The sequence below is a fragment of the Coenobita brevimanus genome, chromosome 116 (assembly GCF_032717465.1).
Source record: "Coenobita brevimanus isolate Jiangsu-jjx chromosome 116, ASM3271746v2, whole genome shotgun sequence".
Taxonomy (NCBI): domain Eukaryota; kingdom Metazoa; phylum Arthropoda; class Malacostraca; order Decapoda; family Coenobitidae; genus Coenobita; species Coenobita brevimanus.
Window position 1 is genome coordinate 3419619 of NC_137069.1, and position 27604 is coordinate 3447222.

General features: G+C 39.7%; 1 protein-coding gene across 2 annotated transcripts in view; it reads right to left on the reverse strand.

Moving 5' to 3' along the window:
* Positions 1-548: 548 nt before the first annotated feature.
* SMC3 (structural maintenance of chromosomes 3) overlaps positions 549-27604 on the reverse strand; it is a 55985-nt gene continuing 28929 nt past the window's right edge. Inside the window, exons 11-25 of one of the 2 annotated variants that reach the window (XM_080287134.1) lie at positions 23820-23925; positions 23290-23393; positions 20400-20499; positions 17090-17253; positions 16718-16859; positions 16296-16454; positions 12969-13180; positions 12380-12569; positions 11737-11895; positions 8496-8645; positions 6136-6324; positions 3788-3942; positions 1935-2103; positions 1501-1692; positions 549-1307 (exon numbers count right to left, since the gene is read on the reverse strand). In XM_080287134.1, the coding sequence (XP_080143260.1) occupies positions 1095-1307; positions 1501-1692; positions 1935-2103; positions 3788-3942; positions 6136-6324; positions 8496-8645; positions 11737-11895; positions 12380-12569; positions 12969-13180; positions 16296-16454; positions 16718-16859; positions 17090-17253; positions 20400-20499; positions 23290-23393; positions 23820-23925 (2404 nt within the window). In that variant the 3' untranslated portion in view covers positions 549-1094. Of the gene's footprint in view, positions 1308-1500; positions 1693-1934; positions 2104-3787; positions 3943-6135; positions 6325-8495; positions 8646-11736; positions 11896-12379; positions 12570-12968; positions 13181-16295; positions 16455-16717; positions 16860-17089; positions 17254-20399; positions 20500-23289; positions 23394-23819; positions 23926-25287; positions 25394-27604 lie in introns of both variants that reach the window. The other variant, XM_080287135.1, reaches the window with a different exon arrangement.

The following is a 27604-nucleotide window of genomic DNA, read 5'->3' on the forward strand; positions in this document are numbered from 1 at the left end:
CATTCATCACTCACCACAGTAACCATCACCTCTACTACTACCACCACAACATCCATCACTTCAACTACACACACCATTACCACCACCAGACTTTTCATTTTCTTGGCACAGGGTCTCCCACCTATACATTAGGGTGAACATATAATATTTTCATACACTCCTCCTGCAGTCCCCACACTCAGAGTTAGCATAAAGGATTTCAGAGCATCATTATTTTCCTTCCTGTACTACTGACTTTCCACTCTCAGTGCATATTTGCCACATTACTGCACCCAGGTACTCCAATAAACTCCATTCATTAGCAAGCACATCACACATCACCTTCCTTCATTTATTTATTTTTTTTAATAAATGCTCATCAATATCCAGAAAAAAACTGCACTGACAATCACCTCCATACTTTAGATTTCATACTCCAACCTTTACCATATATCCCCATCTCCAATCCAGGAACCCTACATACATTAACTTCACACTATAGCTTCTAAAGTCTTGCCTAGCTCATTTTCAGTCAGTAAGTCTGATTCAGGTTAATATTAAGTCATAATCAAATTGAATCTTTATTAGGAAATAAAAAAAGAGCACTTTATTAATCATGATCATAGTAATTGCCATTACTACCTGCAAATAACTGACAATAAAATTTTCCTTCAACTAAAACTTTCAATTATCCATTTAAAGAAATTACTTGCTTTCGTAACAAAACAAAAAATTCTGTTAAAGTGCTATCTTTTATGAAAAAATATGGTACCTCAGGTCCCACTTTTTGTTTGCACATAAAAATAAGCTAAGCTGTAATTTAAATTTTTGTACATATAAAATATCTGTCCTTAACTAAGATAGCAATGCTTTGTATGAAAAATATGTACACTTTATAACGTAAACTCTCACTTTAAAAAAATCACATCACAGGTTCACCCACATCCACTCTGAATCTGCTACTGATCCTCCAGCTGCCACACACTCAAAATTACCTCTTACAAAGTCTTTTTGAAAACAACATTAACAGTAATTATGGGATATAAAAATATACTCTCTTCCAAACAAAATGTGAATGTGTGGAGTACAAGACAGCTGGGGAATATCAGGGTAGCTCAACCATGAGTCTGGTCATCTTCAACAAAGTCATACGCCTCCTCTCGTGCCACACATTCCACGTGGGAAACTTTGTTACGAAACTTGACACCATAGAACTTGTTTGCATGTTCCAGGAGCTCTGGTCTGAAGGTGGTGGTGATAAACTGGGCATCCTTGCTCAGTTCATGAATCATGTCAGCCACTGCCTTTCTGTGCTGGGCATCCAAAGCCTACAAAAACCAATCATATATTTTAGTCATGTCCTCAGAGTGTATAAACAGTTTAACTTCCCTACTGTTGATATAAACAGCCACTTGTTGCAGATCAAATGAAACCAAATACTATTGGCAATTTACAGGCAATACAGACGTTTTTTTTGCTCTAGAATCGTAATGGCAACACTTGTTATTTACTAAAACATACCTGGTCAATTTCATCGAAGAGGTAGAAGGGTGCAGGATCACACTTCTGAATAGCAAAGATAAGTGCTAGGGCAACTAGTGACTTCTGTCCACCAGACAGCTGATTCATTTCCCTCATCTCTGCATTTCTCCCCGTGAAAGACACTCTAATGCCCACTCCAGTGAAGTTGTCAACTGTCCCCTGCTCTTCTTGCTGTTGGATGGCAAATTATAAAACTTCTGAACAATAATTATTTAAAAATGTACAGGCAACTAATGCATTTCTCAGAGCAGCAATACAAAATATATTTAATCAAATGGCAGAGAAATTTCAACAACAAAGAAGCTGAAACAAACATCTTAGACATACCAAATTGCTCAACTCTCCTCCTCCTCCCATATATACAGTAATAATAATTTTCATCTAGGGTGATCAAGCCAGCCCAAGAAACTTACCTCACTCTCATCATCATTATCTGACTTCATAACTAGCTGTGCATGACCCTGTGGTGCTAACTTCTTGAACACCTCACTAAAGTACTTGGATACTTGTTTGAAAGTGAACTGGATTGCCTCATACTTGCGATGCTCCAATACACTCATGAGCTCCTTGATCTTGTCATACCTGCGATAATGTGAAACATATGTAAATAACACATACTAAGAGCTTCTACTGACATGAGTGACTTTAGTAATGCCTTTGCACTGCCTAATGATATGAGTAACTTTGCCCTCATGCTGCAGTATTATCCTAAACAGCTTTGCTGATCTTGTGGCCCCATGCTCAAAGGAACATGAACCAAAGGGACTGCAGACTGAAGACACCCTTTACCATCACTCGTATGCTCCTTTCAGGGGATGGGAAGAGTGTTTAGGGATACTAATTAATTGTTTTTTGTTAAATAACCCTGTTATGTCTGACCAAGCAGACCCACAAACCACAGGCAAGTAAATGCCCCCTACAGGGTCACTTCATGCAGTGAATCAATAATTCCTTGTGATGAACAGACCTTTCCTACAGCAAGGTGTGGGGAAGAGTGTGGAGGTCTGGTTCCCAAGTGGAGGCTGCATATGTCTCTACATTCATTTAACAGGAGCATAATAGTAGGCTCCACATCACTCCATTATTTGGCTATATGGTTACCACCCAGCACTGTAAAGCGTTTCCTGAGTTACACTCAATGTAGAAGTAAATGGTGGAAGGAAGAGTAATAAAAGTGACAGAAAGGTTGGTAGAAATAAGAAAATACAAGTGCAGGCATAGTAAAAGATCGATAAAGGTGAAGAAAGTAAGGTTGTGGTCGGTGGGGGTGCCCATCATCCACTCACTCAATGTAGGGATGCCTCATGGTCTCTACACAGAGTGAAAGCCAAATGGTTTCCCGTACCCAAGAAACCACTTACTATGCTGGGTGGTAACCATATAACCGTGGTTTTTGGCCGGGTTAAGTGTCCCCCCGATTTCCCAATCTAAAATCACATAACCACGACAGACGATTCAAAAAGCCTCGGAGGGCCCAATACCTGTCCACGGCCCCAACCAAACGGGCATTTTCACATGGCCATGTGAAATGTGAGAGGTGTGAATGAGAACAGGAAGGCAGAAGTAGTGAATGTGTTCAAGAGTGTGAGATATGCCATGATGGCACTGTGTGAAACAAAGATGAAAGGGCTGGCTGGATGAATGTTGTGAAAAGTGCATGATCAGGGATTTGGCACCCCTTTAAACATGATAACACTCGGACTGACTCTATCGGATTCATTTATGTGATGCTACAGAATGTGATGAAAGTAGGCCCACTGGAGTGGGCAAACTTGGGCTGTCTGGACACTGCTACTCCTTACTCTGCCCTAGGGTGGGAAAGGAGATTTGGATGATGATGATGTTGAAGGCAGCTCTACATTAAATGAGTATGACAGCCACCACCATCGACAACCAATGGAGTCAGTCAGTTAAATCAGTGTCACCAAGTGATGGCTTAAAACAAGGTAGGTTGACTGTAGGCTACATTTCACCAGGCATGCTAAGTGTTTTCCTATGCTGCCTCATTCAATCTCTCAGCTGGGATTAAGTTTAAATAATGACTTTACTAAAAACACACACAAAGGAAAATGGAAACACCAACACAGCTGCTCCTATACTTTAAGGTAAAAAGCTGCATGCAATACAAGTGATAAAAATGAGGTTCTCATATCCCCAAACTACTACTAAGAAAGGGGAAATCCAGGACTCCAAAATTGCTACCTCTTTAAAACAAACTGTGAACAAAATGTAAGCAGAATTTTCTCTATGCATAAAATTGCCTTACCCTCGGTCCAACTCGTCCTTCCTTAAAACAAGCTTCTCCTTCTGTTCTGAGAATGATATAAACTGGTCAAGTGCCTTTTTGTTTACATGAGAGTACTTCTTCAGTTCTGTGTTGGCTCCCTCCAGTTTTCTGAAGAGTTGCTTGGTTGCTAGATTCTGTGGCAACACAAAATGAAGATCAACATTTGCAGCATAAATAATTAAGTACTACCATAAAATTAACCTCCTGAACCATATTCCATAATTCATTTTATTATTGCTATCACTATATATATATAGTTTCATCCAGCTTTGGAGATCTAACTTGTTGTGAAGAGATGATAATCCTATGCCAAACCTCTCTAGTCTGAAGCTGTCTTAAAGCTCAAGGGAATTGTCAGGAAAAGATGAGTGCAATGAAGGTTCCCAATCACTGATCAATCCACTACCATGCCTCTAACAATCAATAGTTCACCAGATAAAAATAAGTCCCCCCTTCCCTTCAAGAAGTCATTAAGAGCTAATGGGGGTAAATCCAGCTAACCATACAGCAGCAATTTTTCAGACACTGGCACTCTTTACAGGAAAAACATATGAGAAAAAATTCATTAAAAAATATAAAATTTAAAACAAAATTGGCTTCTTTATCTAACATTCATTTTTGTTTCTGGTGCTGGAGGGACACCTCAGGGAAATTAATCATACCAGTGACTGCTCTTGTACAGTCGGCCTAAGAAGTGACGGCAGAGTATCCAGAAGTTTTCAGTCAGCGATAGTGCATATATTCTTCCTTATATCTCTACGAGGTGAAACCTAATACGTAAAATTGTTACTAAAAACATTAAATCAATGCCAAAGTACCTGTATATTTCAAAATTGTAGGAAGCAGTTCGTTAGTTACGATAATAGGAAATCCTAAACGGAACTAATTGAAATTTCACAACTATCGCTCAGGGACAGTCAGGAATAATTTGTGAAGTTCTAACCTACAGTAGTATGGTAAAACGCAATAATTTTTTAGTAGCATAAAACTGAGCAAAAGGGAGCTTCAATAAACAACTAAAATTAGTAACTATTATTTAAAAAATAATTTCCGTTACAATATTAGGGACTAATTTAAAGTCATTTATTTCCGATTCCAATTTCTCCATGAACGACGACAGAAAGCGGGAAGGCGGCGTAAGCCAGTAAGCTATTTTAAATGTTTCGATCAACACGCACGAAAGGAGATAACATTTACTCAAAGACATGCAGTTATTATACTGCCTTTGGCCAGTTTTCCATTAAGAAAAATCTCTGAATTACTTAATATAAGCCAGAGGGCTGTCGGTGAAAGAAGTATAAAAATAGAACCTCGAAATTTGCCTAGAGTCGGAGCTCCTTGGTGAATGCTAACTCGTCATAGTCTGATATCCTCAGTGCATAATCGATTAACAAGAGTAATAAAATGCAGAGGTTCATAAACAAACAATTGAGTTCAAAACTTCCAAATCAGTATTTTCTGTTCAGCAGGACATTACAGTTTATTTAAACAGACATATCAAGATTAAAAGATGGAGTAAAAAGTGCATGCTTTTGCATTGCAAGAATTTATGAACTCATGTTTTGGTCCTGTTGATTGCCTGGTGTAAGAGAAAACGGTAAAATCTGTCATACCTCCTTACAGCTAAAAAAAATAATTTTGCATCAATTGGTAATAAAGTTGCTAATTATAATTATTACTGGCGGGAGGAAGACAGAATAAAAGGTAGTATGGTCTTGCTGCTACCGCAGGTAGGGCATCATTACAAAGAATACTTTCATTGTTAGGGCATCCTTATTGTTGCTGTATCATCACCATAGCATTTGAAAATAAGGCAGTGTATTGCAGTCACATGATTTTTTTTTTAACTGGTCTTCAAAACTAGAGCATCTGTATCTGAAATCCTGGGAAAAAATAAATCAGGAACACGGAGTTATAGGCCTACTGCCCACCGCGCGTGGAGTAATACATTTCACATTCATTCAAATCGGGAAAGGTAACTGTGTTAACTTCTAAATCTAATATATTACTGCCTCCCATTATTCATTTTACATTATTCTTAGCGCCATAAGATATATATTTTATTTGATATGACGTGATGAAGGCACTGAATGTTTACCTTATATTCACTGTTTTCATTGAACGTAGGGCAGAGTGACCGAAGCAATCTGAAACTCTGCCATCACTTCTTGGGGCGACTGTACAAATATCCCTCACTTCCCTCCCTATCCTCCAATAGTAGGACAGTGGACTGCAAAAAAGCAACCTCAACCTACAGTACACTGGGTTCATGTCCAGATGAGTCTGGTGCAAAAGCAACTTTTGGCTCTGACGGTGTAGCTACTCACCTGATATTTATCAAATGCTTCAGAAGGCAATGACCCTAGATCACGGATCTTCTTTGTACATTCATCTATTTTCTGGTGCAGCAGAGTCTGCTTGGATGCCATCTTCTCAAGATCTTTTGCATCTTCTTCCATCCTCTCCATCACCTCCTTTTCTTTAGCTTTGACTTTTTCCAACTCCACTTTCAAACTCTGAAATTTAAGAAAACTATGTAAACGAGTTTTCCACACAAACAAACAAACAAACACTTAATACAGGATAATAGTATCTGGTAGATTTTTGCACGGGACTTACACGACTTTCCAATTCTACAACTGGTACCATACTCAATCAGATCCAATCTTACAGCTCACAATCTACTCTAATTACTCGTCACCCACTGATCCAAACCCTGTAAATGAAGCTCCTGCTCCACTTCCATTTTATCCATGCCTTCATGTGATGGCAACAATATCATGAGATGGATCCACTACCTGGCTATACAAACATTCTCACAACCCACTTACACTGATAGATATGTCCTCCCTGTCACAGACTACCTTCATGTGGGGCACACAACTCTATGCAGCAGCCAATGCCAATAGACAACACCCGTCATCAAATAAGACAAAACACAACATACCTAGGCAAATAAAACAAACATCAACAAACCCTTTACAACAGCATACCACCTACTCCAACACTAGCAATGAAGAAACACCTGGATACTCACTTCAGGTGCTGGGCAATAAAAACACCTCGATCGCAACACCATACTACATGCCCCCCTCCTCACGTACAACCATCAGAGGCATCCTTCAGTAAAAGACAATGAAGTTTGCCTGAGCAGACTTAGAGCAGGTCATCACTCAGCCCTCCTCAGCTACCTGCTTAGATCTAGGTTAGGTGGAATCAAACACAACATGTGCCCAGCTTGTAGTAGAGGCCCACACTAAATATACTTAATGGAGCACAGCACAGCACATACTACACTAAGACACAAACACACTTCAGCAGTGTAGGGAACTGGTATGCACCTGCCCCCAGTAGGGGCAGTTGCTTACCAGAGGTCAATGGATCTGCTTGAACAGATGAACTGGGGTACAGCAACAACAAACATTCTCAATTACAGGAGGAAGATGGACTGCAGGAGGAGTGCAATTTAAGGCCACAGTCCACTGGCTCATCATAATGAGTCTAAGGCCACATTACCATCAGTACATCTGCTTCTCACAATCACATTAAAGTAGACAATGAACAACCAGGAAATTCATCATTCTAATACAATATCCAAAATGGCAAGGGTGAAAGATGGAGTATATCAAAACATGACCCTCTGATCAAACAGATGAAAACCAAGAAGAAAGAAGTCCTAAGTAATCTTTCCCAATCCTGGACTACAGGAAGTACAACACTTCCAGTAACAAAAATGCAGGGCAGTGGGGTTGCAATATCCATGTCAAACCAAAGAAGAGGGGTTTCCTGATTCTACTCCTCTCCCTCTGATGACTTCTATAATATTTTAGGAACACATGAGTACTATACTCCTTTTCCAGTAGTCCTGGAAATAATTACTGACAGCCAATTTACATCAATACAACTAAATAATAAAATAAAACAAACAAAAACTAGGGCCCAATTCCTTAACTCCTAACCGTCAGGTCTTGGTAGGAACCACAATTAAAACCGTTTTTGTGGGCACAGTTTGAAGCGGCCACCACTTGATCTCGTCACCAAAGGTTCAGGAGTGACTCCTCTCACCCAAGGCAAGCATACCTTAGCTGTCTCTATGAATTTGCCAGGTGTAGGACAATTTTTTCTTAAACCTCTCGTCTGAGTCCGTTCCCGCCTTATGTGGGCACCTTCCCTCATCCACCTCTGCCAAGCCTCTTTCCATGGACAGGACTCAGTGATAGTGCCATAGGGTGTGCCTTGGACACCATTGTGTCTAGTTTATCTAGTAATGGAGAAGTTATCACATAAAGAGTGAAGCCAAAATCAGGGCTGCACGCAAACACACGAACATACCTGCTTCACACGCCAAAAATTATTCATCATGTCCTTACCCATCAAAGCACTTCCTACAGGCCTTGGGACACTTTCTTTTGCAAGAAGAAGAGTTGTTGAGTAATACAATCTTTAATTTGTTTCCCTAACTGCTATAGTTTGAGAGATACTAAGATTTGAATACAGGCTATTTTCAGAAAAAATGCCCACAGTGAAAGAACAACTGTGCTATAAATAGCCCAGCATTTAGGGGTTAATCTTGGAAGGGGTGACCACAAATAAATGGCATCCATGTCAGTCTGTCCTCAGCAATCAGTCATCCCTCCCTCCAACTCTCACCATCCCTACACCACCCCATCTCATCATACATACATACCTTTTCTTTCTTCTGGTGTTCTGTGACTTTCTTCTCTACATCCTTGAACTGCACAGCCACCTCCTCAATCCTGGCATCTACTCTCTGGATCTCACTTTGGCTGTGCTCCAACTGACGCTTACGATCTTCTACAGAGATTTCTTGTAAGGCCTGAAAATCATAAAATATTGAAGAAAAAATTGGATGACATCTCTACAGGTAGTTAGGTTGCACAGAGTACTTGCAATTGACATCATTCAAACCACGAACTGGATCAGACGGTAGTTTAGATTACACAGAGGTGGCCTCTGAAAATGTACCAAATCTGCATGGTGTAACCATTCTCCCTTGAAAGTTATTCACCAGATGCATCCCAAACTTTCTCGAAAGCAGCTGCCTAAGGAACAACTACTGCTAGATTCAATTTTTTAATGTCACTTTGAAGGTACTGAGTAAAAAATACATGCATTCTTGAGGAAAACCTAGTTGCATGACTGGTGATTTCTTTCTAAATAACAGAACAGAGGAATGAAAAACAAATGAATAAAAAAATAATCCATACACCAGATTACTGGTGTCCTCCATTCATGAAAAATCTGTGACAATTGGACTTGAACAGCCATAGGTTGAAGTTAGGGGGGACACCACTTAGAGGAAGCAAGTTCCAAAGGGATGCACTTCGGAGAATAAAGAATTCTGATAGGCAAAATTTCTGCCATATGGCAGTCAAGCAATGAGCGCTACCAAATGCCCGAGTAGTGCGGGGGAAGGCATGGAGAGGTGGCACAGTGGATGCAACTTCGTCTGAGCATTTGTCATAAAAGTATCTGTAAAATGATGCAAGGCAACATCCCTTTTTACTTGTAGGGTCTCCAATTTACTTGCAACCCTTTCTTTCCCTGCTATTTCAGTTCTCCCCCTGCGAGATTCTATGTTTCCGCCTTGGCTTCTTCCTCGCCCTACTGTTTGTGGTGCCCTGCTCTCTCGCCCAAAGTCCTCTTCCACCTCACACGAACTCTATCATCTTTTTATGGATCATATACGTTGTCACTCCTCAGCGACCCCAGAGTACACAGACGGCTCTAAGTCATCTGTGGGCTCGGGTTTTGCTGTTCTTTTCCCAGACCATACTTATCAGATCCGCCTTCCACAAGCTGCCAGTATTTTCACCGCTGAACTGCTGGTCATTTTACTAGCCCTTCGTGTTATATACCGATCAAGTTTACACACTTTTGTTATTTTCACGGATTCACTTATTGCACTACATGGTATTCAGTATATCCCGGCCAGCAACCCACTAGTGTTGGAGATACAGGAATGGTTGTTCTGTATTACCACCAAACTGAAGTCTGTCTCCTTCTGTTGGGTCCCAAGCCATGTTGGGATACCGGGTAATGAGAGGGTTCATGGCCTGTCACCTCTCGCTCTGTCACACCTCGTCCTATCCCGGCAACTGATTATTTCCCGATTGTTACCCATCTTCTTGGCCAGCGGTGGCATGCAGAATGGACGACTACAACTGATAACAAACTCTGCTCCATCACACATACTGTTACTCCCTGGCAGTCGTCCTCCCATCGCAACAGGCATTGGGAAACAGCCCTAACTCATCTGCGCCTTGGCCACATGCAGATCACACATGGCTTTCTAATGTCAGGAGGCACTCCTCCGATCTGTCAATGTTGTCAGGTTCCACTCAGTCCACCATCTTTTGCTTGACTGCCCTCAGTTCCACGCCGTGCGCAGACGGACTCTCCCATTCCTTTACTCCCTTTGATGTCCCCCTACCTTAGCCGATCTTCTTGGTGAATCCCCTGTGTTTTCCGTCACACACCTCAAGCACTTCCTATCTCAAACCCGTATCTTGCCTCTCATTTATTGTCTTCCCCGCCTTCCCCTCTGCTTTTATTGCAACATAGCGTACCCGTTATTTTTTATGCAGCGGTTTTAGTGCCATATAGTCCTCTTAAGCTTGATGCTAGTCCTTATTACTTACTCTTACTTACTTTTTACTTGTAGGGGAGGTACTTCATTTGTAATAGGGGGGCAGTGTGATTTGGTGGTTGAGCACTTGACTAGAAACCATAAGGTTGAGTGTTTGTGCCCCGTCCAGGTAGCTGTCTTGCTATATAGCAGGGCTATATGGTCTAGCTTGGGGAATTTACATTCATTTGTAATAGCAGGGTTACTAATAATTATAACAGCTTTATTTTGAAGTTTGTCTAGCTGTTTAACCCGTGCCGTCCCGGCGACGTGAATTAACGCGGCAACATTGCAAGGTAACTAATTTGCAAAATTTTCAATTTTCGCAAGTGATTTTTGGCACGTATACACGGGACACCTTCCTCTACAAGATGCCAAGCAGGAACAATGCCTTACACCACATAACCTCCCCCCCCCCCTCCCTGCACGCCATTGTCTCGGCAATTCACCTGTTACCAGTGACCTGGCCAATAAAGACATTCAGGGCCAGAGTGATTCCCCAATCGATGACAATGTGGTGGACAAAGTTTACATAGCATTAGAGGAAGAAACAGTCAGAAATGATGATCAGGTAATGTGGGAAAAAAAAGGTCATGAATGGTGATGAGTTAGTGAGTGAAACAATGCTTATAATGCCTATATTACTGTTTGAAAACCAATATACTCTTGTACTACATATAAATTCGTACCAAGCAAATAAATAAATACTGTTTAAGAGTGGATAAAATAGTTACCCTCCCATAGAACTCATTTTCTTTGGTGCCAGCCTGTTAGAAAACCCAGTCAGGTAAGGAAGTACTCGTACCTAAATCGGGTATTTTAAACCTCAGGTGAGCGATTTCTCTATGAATTTTCGATGTTTCTCACCAAAAGCGGATGTTGGGGGAAGGGGGGGTTGTTAAGTGCAACCTCTCCACAAGGGTATGCAACATTCCAGATGAAAGTACACGACTCTTTGTAAATTACTGCTAGCTGCTCGTCTATGAAGAAGTTACAGACTCTGTACAATAATCGAAGTTTCTTTGAAGCGGTTTTAGCAAGTGATCTAACAAGAAGTCCAGCTGCGGGCATTGGTAAAACCCCTTTTACAGTACTTTTGTAATATATTTATCATAAATTGCAATCATGCTACCACATGATCAACATGAACTCATGTCACCTACTGGTCTCAAAGTAATGTGGATTTTTTTTTTTTTTTTTTTTTTTTAATAATAAATAGATACTCAAGTGATGGAAGACCCAATGCTTAGGTCAGGTAGATACAGTTTTACAATCTTACCTGCATAAGTTCATCTTTTCTCCTATGAAGATTATTTGTCAGCAGATTCTCTAACTTATTTTTATCAGCCTCTAACTTCATTCGCCGAGTAAAGGCTTCCTTGTTTTCTTGAGTCAGTTTTCTGATATCATCATTAAGCTGATCAACTTCATGCTGGTCCTGAAAAAAGAAAACAATGAATAGCAAGATATCTTAGAATCTACGCACCATTTCCTTGTGAAGCAAGACCAGGTTTAAAAGATCAATATTTTTCCCATTTGGCACATGATATATCGGTACGTAATGCATTTTTTCCAAACTCTTCCTCACAAAACGAAGGAGTGCTTTATTTTTATCTCAGTGATACCTGGTAGTGATTATGCTGGAAAGGGTATATCTTGTAGTTACTGAGGAAGCTAACATATATTTTAACCTTCCCATGCAACAGGTCCCATTAAGCTGAAGAAGTTAGGCTGTGTTAAACAAAAGATAAAAGCACAGTATCAGCATAGAGGAAGGGATGAAAAACCACATCAGAGGGAAACAGTGACCACCCTCCCCTTTAAAGTCTGGACTGAGTAGCTTCATCCAGGTCCCTAAGCTTCTGACTGGGCAACAAAGGACTGATGGATGGTTGGGAACTGCAAGTGTATCAATGCGTTACCTGTACACTGAGTGTGGCCATTAGTTCCTGGTGAAGCTCCGACTCTAGACCCTCCTTTGTGGCCATCATGGCTTCAAGATTGGCCTTCAGCTGGGTTAGGGATCGTTCCTTTGGCTGCTTGGTGCGCTCCAGCCCAGATTGCTCCTCCTTCATCAACCGGATGTCAGTTTTAACTTTCTCAAATAGATTCCTGCAATATGACACCAAAATTAAATATACAAAAACTTCAATGGTTATATTTACATATCTTTAAAAAAAATTGCCTATATACTATCTCCCACTAAAATATGTTAGATGGAAGAAAATGAATAAGAAAGCCAAATGGCAAAACTATCGATGTAGCCTCCAGTGAGATGGGTCACATTTCAATTAACTTGTAAATACTGTATAAAGCTGTCAAAATTCTCTTCTTACTCATACTTAGCCTTAAAAATATTCTCCATGCAAAATGTAAAAACTGAACAAATAAAACATGCCATTAACTTAATGAACCTTCGTTATTTTTAAAAAGTTTACACGCCACACATGGCTTGCAGAAGTTACAGCACTTAAGATACACTGTAAGCAAATAAATATATAATACACATACTTGGCCTTGCTGTTTTTTATTTCTGTTTTCTGCATTTCTGACACGATCTTGTTAATTTCCTGTTCCGTGTTTCTTAGTGTGTCCTGCAGTGTTCTCAGTTCAGTCTCAGCAGAAGTGATCTGATCCCTTAGCTCTGACCTTGTCTTCTGAATCTCCAACCGGGAACGTGAAGTGTTGAAGTAACCACCAGTCAAGGAGCCTTTACTTGATACCTAGAAAAAGAAACCACTCAACTGTAACTCCAGGAGTCACAGGACTTTACTGTGTATATTTTGTAATACACAGGTTCACTGAAGATGCAACTGCACAAGTGTAGTGTGCACAACAGGCAAAATTTTCAATGTGTGATATACAATACAGGGGTATATGGGGTATGGACACAAGAACATAAAATGTCAATTTGGGAATGACACTAAGAATGAATGGCTGAGCTTTGAAATGCAAATGTGGGAGGAAGAGCTAAGGCTGACTTCATTGTTAAAAAGAGAAGTGGATTAATGACACCTCTCAAATAACCAAATAAAAACTGGCAAGTTCTGACACACAAGCCATTAACAAGAAATACAGTTTACAGTATGTTCTTTGGTAGCAGTTTCATCTCAGGCTGGCGCTGTTCTGGTAATATATAAACCCTATGTTTGTTTAGACTGGTGCAATTACATCTCTGCAGAAACTACCAGTACTATGCCAGATTCTTTTAAGGAAAAGCACACATTTGGGTAAATATCATACGAGGCTCCTAGGACCAGAGGGGCGTAACCCTCAAAATGGCAGAAATGTACATTCTGCAGAGAAAAGATAGCTCAAACCTTCCTGTATTACATGGTGTGATTTTTCAGGCAAAGATCGACCATGCAGCAGGTGGCAGGATAGATTAGAACTGCGTAGTTTCATATGAGGAAAACCTCCGTTTAACTCTTCATATGAGGGCCAGAAGGGCGGATGCCTCTGTACCTGGGCAGCCAATGAGCATTCGTATATTGGTACATGCCTGCTGCTCAGCCAATCACAAGCCATCCACTGCCCGCCAACCAACACCACACATCTCAATGAACACGTGAGACGTCAGTGGCCAGGCTGTTGTCGCCATTCCCCCCCCCCCCACAACTTATACGATGGATTATACCTTTTGTCATGAGTGACAGTGACAAGGAAAGGGATGAACAACACCCACAGCATACTTGCAAGTGTCTCAGGAAGCCAGAAACTTGGAAAAAACCAGTGACAAGGATGAAAAGAGACAGTGGACAAGCCTATACCAGCCAAGCTAATCAGACACGTGTTGCAGCAAAACAGACCCGGACGACAACTTCCTCGAATACTTACCCCCCCCCCATAAAACCACGTGAGCACATTGGCCTTGAAGGAAATGTAAGCATATGTATTTTGTTACTTCATATTTTTAAATAATATTCAACATCTGTAAGTATACTTTTCAGGTCTCAAAAAAAAAAAAAAAAAAAAAAAAAAAAAAAAAAAAAAAACTAAAGGTAAAAAAAGAATAAGATTTTGACAACTTACTGTACTCATAATAGTAATACTTTATATTAACTAGTTTTTCCATTTAGGAATATTTTGTGTGTGGCTCTCATGGAAGGGAGGGGCAAACTCCCCCTTATAAAAAATAATTCCTCTCTCTATTTTTTTTTCAAAATAAACAGATCAAAAGTACTCGCTGAGACAATCATTTTGGTATAATTATGATGCCTGGGAGGAAGGTAGAGTCCCGGAGGATTGGAAATCAGGTATAATTATTCCCTTGTACAAAGGAAAAGGGGAAAAAGAAGTGTGTGGTAATCATAGGGGCATTTGTCTTCTTAGTATAATAGGAAAAGTGTAAGGTAGGATACTTATTGACAGAGTTAGAGAAAGAACAGAGAAATTAGTTGGAGAAGAACAGGGAGGCTTTAGGAAGGGAAGAGGTTGTGTAGTTCAGATATTCATTCTTAGATCTTTAGTGGAAAAGTTTCTAGAGAAGGGAAAGAAGTTGTATGCGGCCTTCATGGATTTGGAGAAAGCATATGACAGAGTGGATAGACAAGGATTGTGGAAAGTGTTAAGAATATATGGAGTAGATGGGAAGTTGTTGAATGCTGTGAAGAGTATGTACGATGGTGCGAAGGCTGCAGTGCGTGTGGATGGTGAACTAAGTGAATTTTTCTCTTTGAAAGCTGGGTTGAAACAGGGATGTGTCATGTCTCCATGGTTGTTCAATCTGTACATGGATGGGGTAATAAAAGAGGTACAAGGTAGGGTAGTAGATGTTGGAGTGACCCTGGTGAGAGAGGAAAGAGTTTGGAAACTCCCTGTACTGTTGTTTGCAGATGATACTGTGTTGTTGAGTGAAGACGAAGGGGAGCTGCAAGGCTTGGTGGATGAGTTTGGGAGAGTGTGTAAGAAATGGAATCTAAAGGTGAATGTAGGGAAGAGTAAAGTGATGGTCTTTGAGAGAGGTGAAGTCAGTGAATGTACAGTGAGGTTGGATGGTGAGGAATTGGAAAATGTGAGTACGTTTAAGTACTTGGGTAGTGTGATGAGTAAGGATGGAGGTTTGGAGGGTGAAGTGCTTGAAAGGGTACAGCAGGGAAGAAAGGTTGCTGGATCTTTGAAAGCAGTGATAAGAAACAGGGAAGTGAGCATGGAAGTGAAAAAGTTACTACATGACAGTATTGTGATACCAACCCTAACATCTGGAAGTGAAGCTTGGACGTTGTTGGAAGGACACAAGTCAAGAGTGAGAGCAGTGGAAATGAGTTATTTAAGAGGAGCCTGTGGAGTCACATGGAGAGACAGGCTGACGAATGAGGATATAAAGAAGCGTTGTGGTGTGGATGTGGATGTGATAGGAAGCGTTATGAGGAACACACTGAGGTGGTTTGGCCATGTGGAGAGGATGGAGGGTGAAAGATTGACGAAGAAAGTGTATGTGAGTGAGGTGGAGGGGGGAAGAGGGAGGGGGAGGCTGAGGATGAGATAGAGGGATGGGGTGGAGAGGTACATGAGAAAGGGGGGTGTGAGTTGGGAGCGGGGCAGTGAAATGGAGGGGGACAGGGCGACTAGGCGATTTGTTTGTGGCCACCCCAAACGGGACTGAGGCGTCTGGCAATAAACAGATAGATAGATGATGTCTTTTTGGTTCAGACTCATTATGCCAACGATTCTCCAACTTTAACCTTCAATAACTCAAAATATACCTAGCATAGGTTATGCCCCTCTGGTCCTAGGAGCCTCATATATAATACCCAATCAACTTTCACACTGGCTCTCTCGATAATCTACCTATTCTAATAAGAAAATTACATTACACATAACCAAGTATTAGCTTACCTGATCACCATCTAAAGTGACACAATCTAATCGAGTTGATCTTGCCAGGTGTGTGGCCACTTCCAGGTTACGGCAAATAAGAGTACGACCAAATATGTACTTCAGAGCCTTGAGGTAGCGTTCAGAGTAGGATAACTTGCTCACCATTGGTATGGCATCCTGTCATGTGAAAGAACAAATTACAAGAACAATATATTTTATAAAGAGAGAGAAGACTATCAATACCTGAATTAAACAAATTCTGTTGAGATTATTCACTATGATGCGATTCTTTCAATTAAATTAGGGTACTATCAGACAATTTTACTCATATTAGGAAGAATAGGTTTGGTCTCCCTAAACTATATAATCAGGGGATGTTCTCACACACAAAATGATGAAATGGGTTAAACATTATGATGGCAACTAATGTGAGATCTTACATTGGTTTGTGGGTAATCAATCTCCTTGACAGTTAATCTGTTCAAGGGCATGAATGTCACTTCACCAGGTAGTTTCTGCTTGTTCATCTCCTTTAGGATCTGAGTGCCAATCTTGTCAGATTCAACAATGTGATGGAACAGTCTGAAATAAAAACATAGTAACTAATAACCTACATCAATACTGCATTCTTTCTTCCTCAGCGTAAACAAACCTTGCTTCAAAACTTAACACTTTAAAGCTTGTGATGTCCCCATGGTCAAATTTATGAAACTACATAAATCCTTACCAGTACCATAAAAATGGACATTACATAAATAATTTATATAAGACCATGGGATTAAAATGGAAAAATTCAAGGTAATCCTGCTTACTTGTTGCCTGCAGTGACCTCCACAGCTGTATAGATGGAACGTTCACACTCAAAGTTCTCAATGAGGAGGCCATAGTACTGCTCAGCAATCTCACCAAGGTGGCCGCCACGTTCTCTGAATGTGTCCAGCACCTTCTGTACACTGTCACGCCCATTTAAGATTGGCTGCAACAAAAGAAGGTGCTGATTCTCTCTTAAATAATAATAATAATATAAAACTATACAAGTACTTATACAATATATGGTAAGCCTGGCAGTATCACAAATGCCAATGTTATATTGAACATTATAAGACAGTCCATTCCCATTACCATGACAGAACAAAAGAACTACCTGTACTACTAAAATTTATGTTAGATAATTCATTTTCTTTTACATAAAAATATCCATCATCAAGTACAGTAATCCCGCATTTTTTGCGGATTTTTTGTCTACGGTTTTGCCCTCTCGCGGATTTTCTTAGCATTAATAAGTTCAACAAAAATATCCTTGAATATACAGAAAAAAAAAAAAAAAATTGAAATTCCCGCAGCTTCCAATTGTAGTGCGGTAAACTCACGCCACCCTCTGTCCCTTTCCCGTGGCCCCTCTGCCAGTGTTACCATATCTAGCATAATTTTATTCTTTTAGCATAATTTTGATCAAATTTTCGAGTCTGGAATATTTTTTAGCATATTAGAAGTTTTAGAATCATTCTAGCATAATTTAGAATGGAATAGAATATTTTTAGAATAATTTTATAAAAGCTACAAATCAGAGAGAGAGAGAGACGAACAAGGTAAGATGTTTGAATAATTGGTTACTTTCAGTTTGGGCTTGGTTGGGTTGGATTAGGTTAGGTTAGGTTAGGTTGGATTAGGTTAGGTTAGGTTTTAGGTTAGGTTCGGTTTGGTTCGGTTAGGTTAGGATAAGTTTGAGCTTTGTACTTTACCCATGAAACCTAGGTTTTTCCGATGGATTTTGGTATGATTCATTCGATTTTCAGCTTCATTTCAGTCGGAAATGACCATTTTCTGTGTTTTCCCCCCTCCCTATAACCCCCGATTCCCCAAAGATCCCTCATTATTTCAGGGGGATGGGGGGGGGGGTCATATCTCAAAATCTGGTTATTTCCGACGGAAATGATGCTCAAAATCGAACGAATCACATCAAAATCCATCAGAAAAACGTAAGTTTCGTGGGAAAAAGCAGTATGGGTAGATACCGATATTTATCCTCTTACTGTATGTAGGTTCATTTTAATATTTTCATAGTAAACAATACATAATTAATATGTTGCACGAATATGTATAGAATTTTATCATTTAGCTTCAAGTTAGCATAAATAATTTTTTACTTGGAACAAATATGCTCAATCTAGCATAATTTTTTCATTGCCCTAGCATAATTTCGTTGTTTGGATATGGCAACACTGCTCTCTGTCCCGCATTCTTCAGTCCACGCCTGACTGTCTTAGGTGGCTGTTGTGGTTGTAACCACACTATGATATGAGCCTCTTGCCTCCCACTTGCTTTCCACATGGCCCCAGGACGTAAGCCAGCCTCACCAAAGGCTAATAATACAATTAGTAAGAACTCCAAAGTGACAAAACGATCAAGTTATGACCTTAGCAGAGAAAATTGTGTTACTGGACAAGCTAAGAAACAACCGTGCGAGTGTTTGCTATCACCAGTTAATGCATCTTTTTATTTTGTACTGTTTTGTTAATAAATGTGTAGATAATTGTGTATTACAGTACGGTGTTTACGTTTTTCCTTCATAATGGAGTATGTGCTTTCAATCTTGTAAGAAGGTATTTCGGGATGAGTATGGAGGTTTCGGGACAATTCGCAGTCACAACAAACACAAAACAATTCGCCTTCATTAATGAAGATAGCTATGGGTGACGCTAGAATATAATTCAAAGGCGGCTACAGCGAGGAAGAAACAAGTTAATTATTGACTAAAGGTACAACTAATAAATAATATCCAGAACCTACGCTACTGAACATAGACTGCTGGATCCCCCTGAAATATAGTTATTAAAGTATTGATTAATTAATAATAAGTATATTGGTGAAAGTATTGATTAGTATATTTATAGAATGGCGGGGAATCGTCCAGGGTGCGAATTGTTCTGAAGGGGAATCGTCCATGTTTTGACGGGGAATTGTCTGACGGCGAATTGTCTCGCAATCGGTATGGACATGGACTGTGTGATGGGCAGCATGGTGGACACAAGTGCAAGTTTTCAATTGTTAATAGAGTATTCGCGGAATTGACTTTTCGCGGGGGTTACAAGAACGTAACTACCGCGAAATATGCGGGATTACTGTACTGTAAAAATTCACAGGATGACAACTTCCACCATCTGAAGAAATTTAAACTGAATGGGAAGAACCTCAAACCTGAACAAATATTTCAACACCAGACATAAGGCAATGCACAAGTCCTCTACATTAAAGGGTAAAGTCACAAGAGTCTCAAGCCCAAAGGTTACAGGTTACGTATCAGCCTCGCAAAAAGGAGTGTGCACTGGGTATAACTTATTAAAATCACAATCCCCCTCTGATGCAACGGTCCCACCTGAGAAGCTCTTAACCCGTACCATCCCGACATTGTACGTCGTACAACAGTACATGATAGCTGCTGTGGACCTGCCGTCGATTACCGTACGATACGCAATTGCAATGCACATTGCGTTCACATTTTTCAAATTTCATGGGTGATTCGTGGCAGGCAGACGCGTGAGACCTTCCACTAGTGTATGTTAGTGGAAACAACAGTATCAGCAAGTCAAGTGTGCCAGAAATCAGGAATTTATGAGTGGTACCATTATGAACCTCTGTTATTTTCACCCATTTATATATATATATATATATATATATATATATATATATATACCACAATATTGATGCTGTATATGTACTTTTGTAGCAAATATATGTATTTAGGATGGTTTTGATTAGTTACCCTCCTCCTTCCCACTGCAGAAAACGGAGCAGCTACACCAGCCTGGCCTCAGAACACCTGGCTGAAGTGAGGGGAGGACCCACCCTGAGCACTTAGGGGTGACAGGAGCAACTTCCTTGGTGATTTTCATTAGTTTCTCACACACACACACACAAAAAAAGGGGGGGGGGGAGGGGGGGGGACCAGGACGGTACGGGTTAATGATCTGGTTGACAGAAGTACTTCCAAGCTTTGTTTTCAAACAGATATCAGTCACTCTTCTTCCCATTCCTTCTCTCACCAATATGCCATTCCAACAACATATTATCCTCATTCAACACCTCCCAAAATGCATTCTGCTGCATCATCAGAAAACTAACCTTGCCTGCCATGGATCGAAGGGAGTGGTCAGCCCGAGAAAGTTCCTCCTTTAGGGAGCTTACATTCTGCTGCAGGTTGTTCTCCTTCCTCCAATGTTCACTGAAATCGTAATACAACTGTTTAAATACTCGTACCATTGTAATACAAAGTTCTCAGACTCTTAGGTTATTTATTTGTAAGTGAAACTGACTATTAAGTAACCAGTAGTAAAATCTTAACCTTTTAAATGAAAAACTGATTAAACTGTTTGGTACTCATGCTCAACATTAACTCACTGAAAATACTGGTCTTATGACCTTTACTTAGAGTAATTCAGGAATATGAAGGGAAGCTGAATCTCACAGTGAAGTTTTAAAATGTTACATAAACTACTACTCTATACATAAAATGGAGTTATACTTTAAAACATTTAATTAAACATGCAGTCAAGCCATTAATCAACACACTAATAAAGCAAAACAACTACACAGTGTGGTGCAATGCAAGATGTATTTTATGTACTTTTTACTTAAGTTCTGCCACTCATTTCATGAGCTCAGTCCATTATTATGGTTTTACATCCTCCTCCCAATTAAAGCCATTTCTTTAACAGTTCGCATAGCAGTATGATCTCCACCTACATTTGCAGCATTAAGATGGTCTCATGGTATCTCAACACCTAGGGTCATACTCAGAAGTGACTGGAATTACATAATGTCTCTTCCTTAGTGATTTGTTCCACATATTACACCCCAATATTCTCATGTATGTTACTGATAAAAACTATGTCAATATAAACAAGACATTAAACATGAGAAAATTTATACTGGTATGTAGTAAACACAATGTTACAGAAATGACGCTAGTTGCCTAGGACACTTAGAAAATGGACAAACTATTCATACGTTTCATTTACACATTTTAAAGCAAGCATTTCCCCCCAGTATCTCCACACATCCTACGCACTTCAGCCTTCCCCTTCCCAAGACCACACTATATTTTCAATACCCAGCTAATCTTTAAATTTCACACTGAGCAACCCATCCTTATGGCATCGGACTTCCAGCTAATCATTCTTTATTCAGCACAATCTCAAATGCTAGGAATGTACTCCACTGTATCATAAGCAGTATTGTTAATGGTGAGGAAACTGGCAAATCTACTTCACAAATACAGAAAGAACTTTAATACAAACATTATTCATTTACTGCAAACCTCTTGCAACTGCATCAATGAAGCACTCTCAACCACCTAACAACCTTCTTACTCAAATCTTTTACATATTTATTCTATAACAAAATACAACTTTTATGCAGTACTAACATCATCACAAAGAAAGGAAAATGGATGACTTCTTACCACCTAGCCATCACAGCCATCCAAAACTTCCACACAAATAGCATCCTCCATGAACCTTCACCAAACAACCATCCCTCAGAAACTGTCCTTCCCTAAGACAAGAGCAACTAGCAAAACTACTGTGGCCATCATCCTTCCCTGTTTCAAAATAAATTAAAACTCACAAACCATCCACTGCAATAGATCCCCCGCCCCCTACCAAACCTTTACTCACCTTATGCAACCAACTTTCACAACACAAACAATCCTTCAATATAAACTACATGAAACATCTCTGGAAGTTTCTGCCTGATATCATTACTTCCCTGCAGTCCACTGTGTTCCTGCCCAGATGAACTTGTGTCACAACAAAACCTAACCAGATCCAGTTCACACCAAAACAACAGTGTAGAAGTTCTTTACTCTGACTCTTTGAAATACAACACTCCTGTCCTAATGAAATAAACAAAATCACAATATACATACTGGCACAGGACACCATATACAGGAGTCCTGACTAATAAACAGCACAAGGACAACAATAATAATAATTAACCCAGTGATACCTTTTCTGTCTTTCCTTGTTGCTATCACATTATTTTATTCAACTTTGTGAAGGACTTTCATACTGAAGGGATTCATTAAGACAGTATGTAAACCCCCCAGTGAGAAGAGTTCAGCTTCAGGTGAATAAATAACCAAGAGACAGCAAGAGTAAAATGAGAATGATGTCCCTGGGTTAACTGTTCACATCTTGACAGACAGATACACTAACTACTGAACAAGACAATTATGGACTTGATTAAAGCAACTGTATACAGTACTTAAGCCTTGCTTCAAGCCATGAGAACTTCTTTTCTAGATCAAGCCTGTCATAACTGGCTGCCTTTTCTGCTGACTTCACTTTCCAGCTTTCTTCTTCCAATTGCTTGATGGGGGGTTTATGGGGCAGAGGTGAAATTTTTAGTAACATTGCCAACATTTACCATATAAGTGCATGAAAAAACACACCCAATAAATATGCAAGCATTAGTGCACAGCGGTAAACCCAAATAAAATGGCAAGCATTAATACATTAGTCAATAAATAACCACGCATTAGTGTATATACATACATATAAAAAAAATAAAGAAAAAACAAATGTACAGCAATATCCCAATACATAAGCAAGCAAATACATAACTGCAACAGCCAGGGGCCACGTCATAAGCACTGAAATCAACCCATGATACAGGAATACCATATTTAAAACTTCATTTTCAAATTTCAATACATACAGTATATTAAGACTAAAAATAATGACAGAAAAGCACATGCTAATTCATGCTTCAGAAACTGCTGCCAAGTTTTCATCACTGCCCATTCCTTCTGAAAGCATGAAAAAACACTAAAGGACACAAAAAGTAAAACCATCCCACACAATCAACAAAAATCAGTAACAGTGTATTAAATGGATAAAATATTCTTAAGCAAGCCATGTAACATCCTGTGGAACCATAAGGATGTTTCTAACGAGCAACTGCAAGCAAGCAAAGAGGTTGGTGCAACAGCCAAGTCAAACAACCATCTTACTTTCGTTCACTCTGTAACTGGTCTTTTCGCTTCTTCATTTCATAGAACACTTTGTTGTGCTCATCGATACTCTGTCTGTAGTTCTCAGTGTCCGCAGAGAGTTCCTGTAATGAGCAATGCAATGTAATAACACGTACTTTCACTACCTAATAATGGTTAAGATATGACATTAGCTTCTATGGAGAGGTCAACACTATGAAGTCAGTTAAGATGCATTAAATTACTCTGCACATCCTTCAAATATGAATGACACAAAATCACAAGAATCCATTATAAAAGTCAGCTTGATCACAGACTACACAGAGAAACTTGTATAAAGCACTGTAACAATTCCAACATATTGTCAATATAACTAAAAGTTTATGCTGGAAATTCTTCATAATCCTACACAAGCCTGACTACTCCGCTCCCTTACTTCCACTTTTGACTCCCTTTAAATTCTTGATGGAACTTTTCAGATTACTCAAAATGCCTTAACACCTAATTTCCCACACTGCCCTCTTCTAAGTGGTCTGCCATGCAGTTCCTACCTCAGTTTTCTTACTGAGCTGTGACATACGCTCAGTGTCTCGCACTATTTCATCCTCCAGGCGTTGTATCTGATCCTGCTTCGACTTCACTGCCTTGGTGAGAGATCTGATATGGGAGGGGAGAGGGTGGAGCAAAGGACACCAGATAAAGGAATGTGAAAGAAGACAGGATTGGAGATATCAAATGTGATATATACACAGGGAGGGACAGGAAGTAAATGAAAGTGAAAGAGGGTGAAGCAAAGGACACCAGATAAAGGAATGTGAAGTAAGACAGAATTGGAGATAAAAATGAGGGGGAAAAAAAAAAAAAAAAAAAAAAAAAAAAAAAAAAAAAGGAGGGACAGGAAGCCAATGTTAAATTGAAAGGGGGGGGGAATGGATGAAAGTGGTTGAGAGAGAGAGAGAGAGTCAATGTGGTGGGGGAGTGAAGTGGAAAGAGGAAATAAATGAGGGATGTTTGATTAAGTAAAGGTGTGAAGTGTTCACAATCATCAGGAGAGCAATAAGAAAAGAAAAGGTATGACAGGAGGGCAGTCAATGAGAAAAGAACCTCAGAAGCTGCTGTTATCAGTGAATATATATGGGATGATTATGAGGACATTTTCTGATGTAGTGATGTGTACAGCACAGTATTTCCAAGCTAGCACAGAGAAGGGAAAACAAATCAACGACTATTAGAAACAGTGAAGCAGCAAAGAAATCAGAAAAAGGGAAACAGAGACAGAGACACCGCTGGGATCAATGTGGAGAGGCTGCTACAGGACCCTAAACTCTGCTAGTCAAAAAGGTTTCTGGCCAGATAAAATACAGCAAAATGTCCCATGCACAGCCTCCTGCAAAATGTTAGGGCCAAGCATGCAAACATTCCCCTCTGAGATTATAATATACAAATCTGCAAGCTGTAAATATTCCCTGTAAAGAGGAGGCATGATCTTAAGTAACAGAGGAATGGATAACCAGTTGCTGTCTGATGCAAAGCAAAACAACCATGCTGTAAATCCCCAGCAGACTGTCCTGACAACCATGGGATCAATTACAGAGCCATAACTTGTCTGTACCAGATCACATGAATTCTTAACAATTCTCATTATTTCTTACCTCATGGGGTGTTGGAAGCTTATTATGAGAACAATATCCAGTGCACAGGGCCTTTGAGAGTGGGAACTTGTAAGGAGAAAAGTCCCAAGGAATGTCATGCCATTAACCATGCTTCCAGAGGATATTGTTATTCTGAAATTGTAGTTTATACAAAAAGATACATACAAAGCCGCAGGAGTCAAATTCTCCCAATCTTCCCACATAACTGACTTTCAAGTTCTCAAGTAACGTACCTGTCAGTAGAGGTGTTGATACCTTTGTTTAATGCAGAAAGCTTCAGCTATCTTTGAAAGCATAAAAGAGGTCACTACATTTTCCCTGGACATACTGAGGGGGTATGGGGAGGTGGGGAGAGGTCAATACCAACCTGTAACCGTTTCTCTAATTCTTTGTTCCGTTCCCCATCTCGATTAATCTCCTCATCAAGCCGTCTGATTTGGTCCTTTTTTTCACCCATCGCCCGTTCTATCGATCTGTAACAGGGAGAAGAAAGGGACTTGAAATACACAGCCTCTTGTATGGGCCTTGCATCTCTCTCTCTGGCACCACACCCCGGTTACAGGGGAGGGTGAACTTTCTCTCTCTCAAGAAGTTAATGGTAATATTTTTCATGTTTGATGAACGCACGTATGAATGCTTAAGTCCCTTTCTCCAACCCTTTCAGACCACGGGCGTACATTCTGATCATTCGTGTATGACAACTAATTCTCGGTAGGGGATGGGGTGGGGGAAATACCTATTGGGGGTTAGGGTGTCTGTGTCCAGTCATATGTCATGAGCCTTCACTGATTCTCCATCTTACAGTTTTACTTGTGCAGCTTTTTAAAGTTGTCTACTCTTACCATAAAACGACACTTTTATAATGACTAAAAGCCTGACTTCACGGAGCCTGAGGTGCCAATGTATTCTCGGCGATGAGACACCTCCACTGGCAGGACAGGAAGACAGCACACACCATCCCACAAGACAGCCCAGTGGGTCAGGGTACCAATCTCTCTTTTATTACAACCTTCCACCCAATGACATACTCTCGGCTAGTCTTCCTACTTCCAGATGATTATATTTGGCTTGGGAGATTTTTGGAAATGTAGGGGTTGGATACAACCCTCATTTACCCCTTTCTTGCAAGAGGTCTCCCCTAAGCTAATTAATTCATCTGTGGGTAGCAAGAATAACCCAATAAAATGCCATCAGATTCAGGAGTTAAAACAATTAAATCCAGATGTTGGGGAGTTTTATATCTAATCTACCTCTTGGTAGAAGTGTCTATGGTCAAAATTAACAACCAATTAAAAAAAGGCTCAATGAGGTTTAACAAACCATTCTGCCGCATCCATCACTCCCCAGGAGGCAGTGATTTGTCTCCTTAAATAATGAAAACTGCTTAAAGAGCTGAGAAACACAGGACACAGAAGACCCCCAATAGGTTTTTCTAATTGTTGATCTGTTATCAGGATGCAACATAATAGTCTAGTCAATTTTAACAAATAAATAAATGAACCCTTGCTCTTTCCTATCTTTTGCTGAAAGGGCTGAAAAATTGGGGAATGGATAAAGCAAAAGCCCACAGGACAAGGACATAAGAACATAGCAGTTGAGTTTTAACAGAAATACACCTGACGAAGGAAGCAGTTAAAGCACATGCAAGCAGCCATGCAGAACTACTGTAGAGCAAGCACAATAAATTTTCTTTTCTGGTAAAAAACTGATTACATCTGCATATATATATATATATATATATATACATACATACACCTTACCTTCATATTGAGTGATTCTACCAAAGAATCAATGTATTCTCACTGTCATTTCTAATCATTTCACAGTACATTGGTGCATCATTGCAAGTGCAATGTTAATACTAATATTTACATATCATTTCACATCTAAACTGCAGATGCACAAAAATCTAATCATATACATACTGTACTCATTATGAGACAATGTTTAACAATTCAATCTTTCAGTAGCAGTATTCAACATTACCCATTCCCCCACATACAGGGTGAGGAGAAATGCAGCTCTTCTCTAGTGCTGTGTGAGATAAATGCAACACAGTGCTGAGCAGTGAGGTCACATCTATACACTAATACAAAGGTGGGTGGGAGATTCCAACTCATTATTTCCACTCCTTTAGCTGCCTTGGTATAAACAAGTAATACACAGTCCCCCCCATAACTCTAGGGATAAAATATCTATACTACCTACACCAACAAACTCAGTTGTAAAATTATATAAACATGAATATTACATCTTGTCAACTTGCAGTTTCTTTTTAATATATCCATTACATTTAATTTTTTTTTTTTTTTTCACTTACATACCATATTACATCACCTGCCTTATCCGCCTATAGCTAAACTAAAGTAACAGAGTAAGTCCATATCCTGTAATGCTATGTAATATGAAAATGGTATGGAAGTGGAAATCACAAAAAGGATCTTAGCTGGACATCTGGATTGCCACTGTTACATTGTAATTCACACATTTATAACATTTAAAGTGTAATTAGCTCTATACATATCTGTACATATTACAAACTGGTCACAGTATATACTAGGAAATCATTACTCCTTTCTGATGCCTTAGGCTTTTATATAAAAGTTCAAAGTAATAAGCTGCATACTGAATTATCTTGAACCTCAGGTACAACCTCACTTGGAAATGTAAACAGCAATACAAGA